This window comes from Monosiga brevicollis, genomic scaffold (genome assembly GCF_000002865.3).
Source record: "Monosiga brevicollis MX1 MONBRscaffold_35 genomic scaffold, whole genome shotgun sequence".
Classification (NCBI taxonomy): domain Eukaryota; class Choanoflagellata; order Craspedida; family Salpingoecidae; genus Monosiga; species Monosiga brevicollis.
In genome coordinates this window covers 1,229-3,077 of record NW_001865072.1, presented here as the reverse complement: position 1 = coordinate 3,077, position 1,849 = coordinate 1,229, and the positions used below count along the sequence as shown (strand labels likewise).

Sequence of the window (1,849 nt, the reverse complement as noted above, 5' to 3'; positions counted from 1 at the left end):
CCCATAGCGACCGATGCTGAGTGTGTGCGAAAGCAGTGGGAGTGTTCAAATGCGTGGAAGCACGGATCTGACGCTAACAAGGTCCATCAAAAAAGCACGTCCGTCAGGCTCAATGGGCAAACCATCATGAGGCACCGAGAAGAAGATGGGAACTTTCATTGCCCGGTGGAGGGATGCGGCTACCGCCATGATCGCTCAGCCACCCTCAAATCCCATCTCCAGCGTGTGCATGAAGAGGAGACACCTCCTGTGCCTGCAACACGTGTTCCAACCAATGAATGCCCTTCCGCTGGTTTAAAACAAGGGCTTGGGGCAATTACCCTCGGGAGGAAATGTCATGTACTTTGACATATTCGATCCCCTGTATTCTGTAGAATACCTTTTTGAATTGCTTTTGCCCAAATTTACGTTCTGACTTGATTCATAAAAGGTATTCTTTGTCATGATGGGGCTCGAAATATTTGTATATCTTTGTTGCTATTCTGAATAAGTTCAGGCCATTTTTGAGGGCTTCAATAATTCAAATCTCAACATGAGATAAAGGGGTTGAAAGTATATTACTTCTGGTTGACAATTTCATTTTTTTTTTTCCAATTTTGTTCATCTCTTTCGCGCATCAAAGCCAGCTGCCAAAGGGATACCTTGCCAACCCTGAGCAGATCTGACCATGCCAAGAGACCGCCATGCCATGGCCTGCGATGGTCAACAACGACGACGTGCAGCAACTATCGACACCTTCTTTCCCATTCAAGGTGGGCTCCGCGTGTGATGTGGCCCACTTTCTAGCCAGCCTCATTAGGCGCACGCTCTGATTGCGGCTTCCAATAGGGACCCGATCTGTTGCCACAGCTTCAACGACCGTGGCAGATGAAGTTGCCGACGTTGCCGCCAGTGCCCAACCGCCCGTGACCGCAGAAAGAGCCCCATCGCCTTCGGCTGCGAGCACGCAGGCGCCATCATCGCTCCTTCCATGCCCTCGACCTCCACCAGGTGTTCCCCTGCCGATCAATTTAGGGTGAGTCGATTGTCGAGCCCTTTTTTGTTGGTTTGCTTGTTCTGATAACGTGACAGCAGCCCTACGCAGCTGTGTTGACCAACATAACCTGGTTGAATTCTCATCGATGTCGCTTCGCTCGCACGCCTGGTACCCTGGTCCCGGCCGCGCCTTCAGGTCTCAAATCACCTGCGCCGCACTCGGCAATACGCTTTTTCAAAACGCACTCATCAAGGCTCTCAAAGAGCACCCTATTCCCAACGTCAAGCCTCCACAGTCCAGCACTCTGCAACGACTTGCCGAACACCTGCATGAAAAGCACTGGACACGATTCCCGAATGCCAAGTCAATTAAACAGATTCGATCGATTGGGGCCGCTAAGCTCAAGCCGTTTCATGAACAAACCTGGTTCGTCTTCGAACGCGTCAATGAGGAGATCCGGTATGACCCGCCGAGTAACGCAGCCTTGGCTACGCCTCGTCTGCGAACCGGCGCACGTAGACGCGCCAGTTCCCGCGCTCCTGCAAATGGTGAGCCTGAGTCATCAACGACATCCCCTTCTGAACCCATCACCGGCCCAGGGTCCTCCGCTAATGTGGAGGACAGCGCTGAGACATCAGATCCACCATTGCACCCTGAAGCAACATCAGACATCATGCCCTCATCACAACCGCAGCCGTCACCACAACAGCAACAACAGCAACAACAGCAGCCACTCCATGATGGTGCTCAAGCTGAGCCCGAGCCTGGGGACGCTTCCCCCATGCAGCTTCTGTAGGTACTCGCCTTCAAGAAGATGACCTTGCTTGGCTTAAAATGGTCTCATTTTCCAGTCACAACGCATGCTCACCTGTT

At 52.3% G+C, this 1,849-nt stretch overlaps 1 protein-coding gene across 1 annotated transcript; it reads left to right on the top strand.

Moving 5' to 3' along the window:
* Positions 1 to 688: 688 nt before the first annotated feature.
* MONBRDRAFT_29460 (uncharacterized protein) lies at positions 689 to 1,772 on the top strand (the record flags this gene model as incomplete). The annotated part of the gene is made up of 4 exons (XM_001749953.1): positions 689 to 752; positions 829 to 1,015; positions 1,172 to 1,435; positions 1,496 to 1,772. 4 exons carry the CDS (start codon positions 689 to 691, stop codon positions 1,770 to 1,772), a joined length of 792 nt encoding a protein of 263 aa, XP_001750005.1.
* Between the last annotated feature and the right edge of the window lie 77 nt (positions 1,773 to 1,849).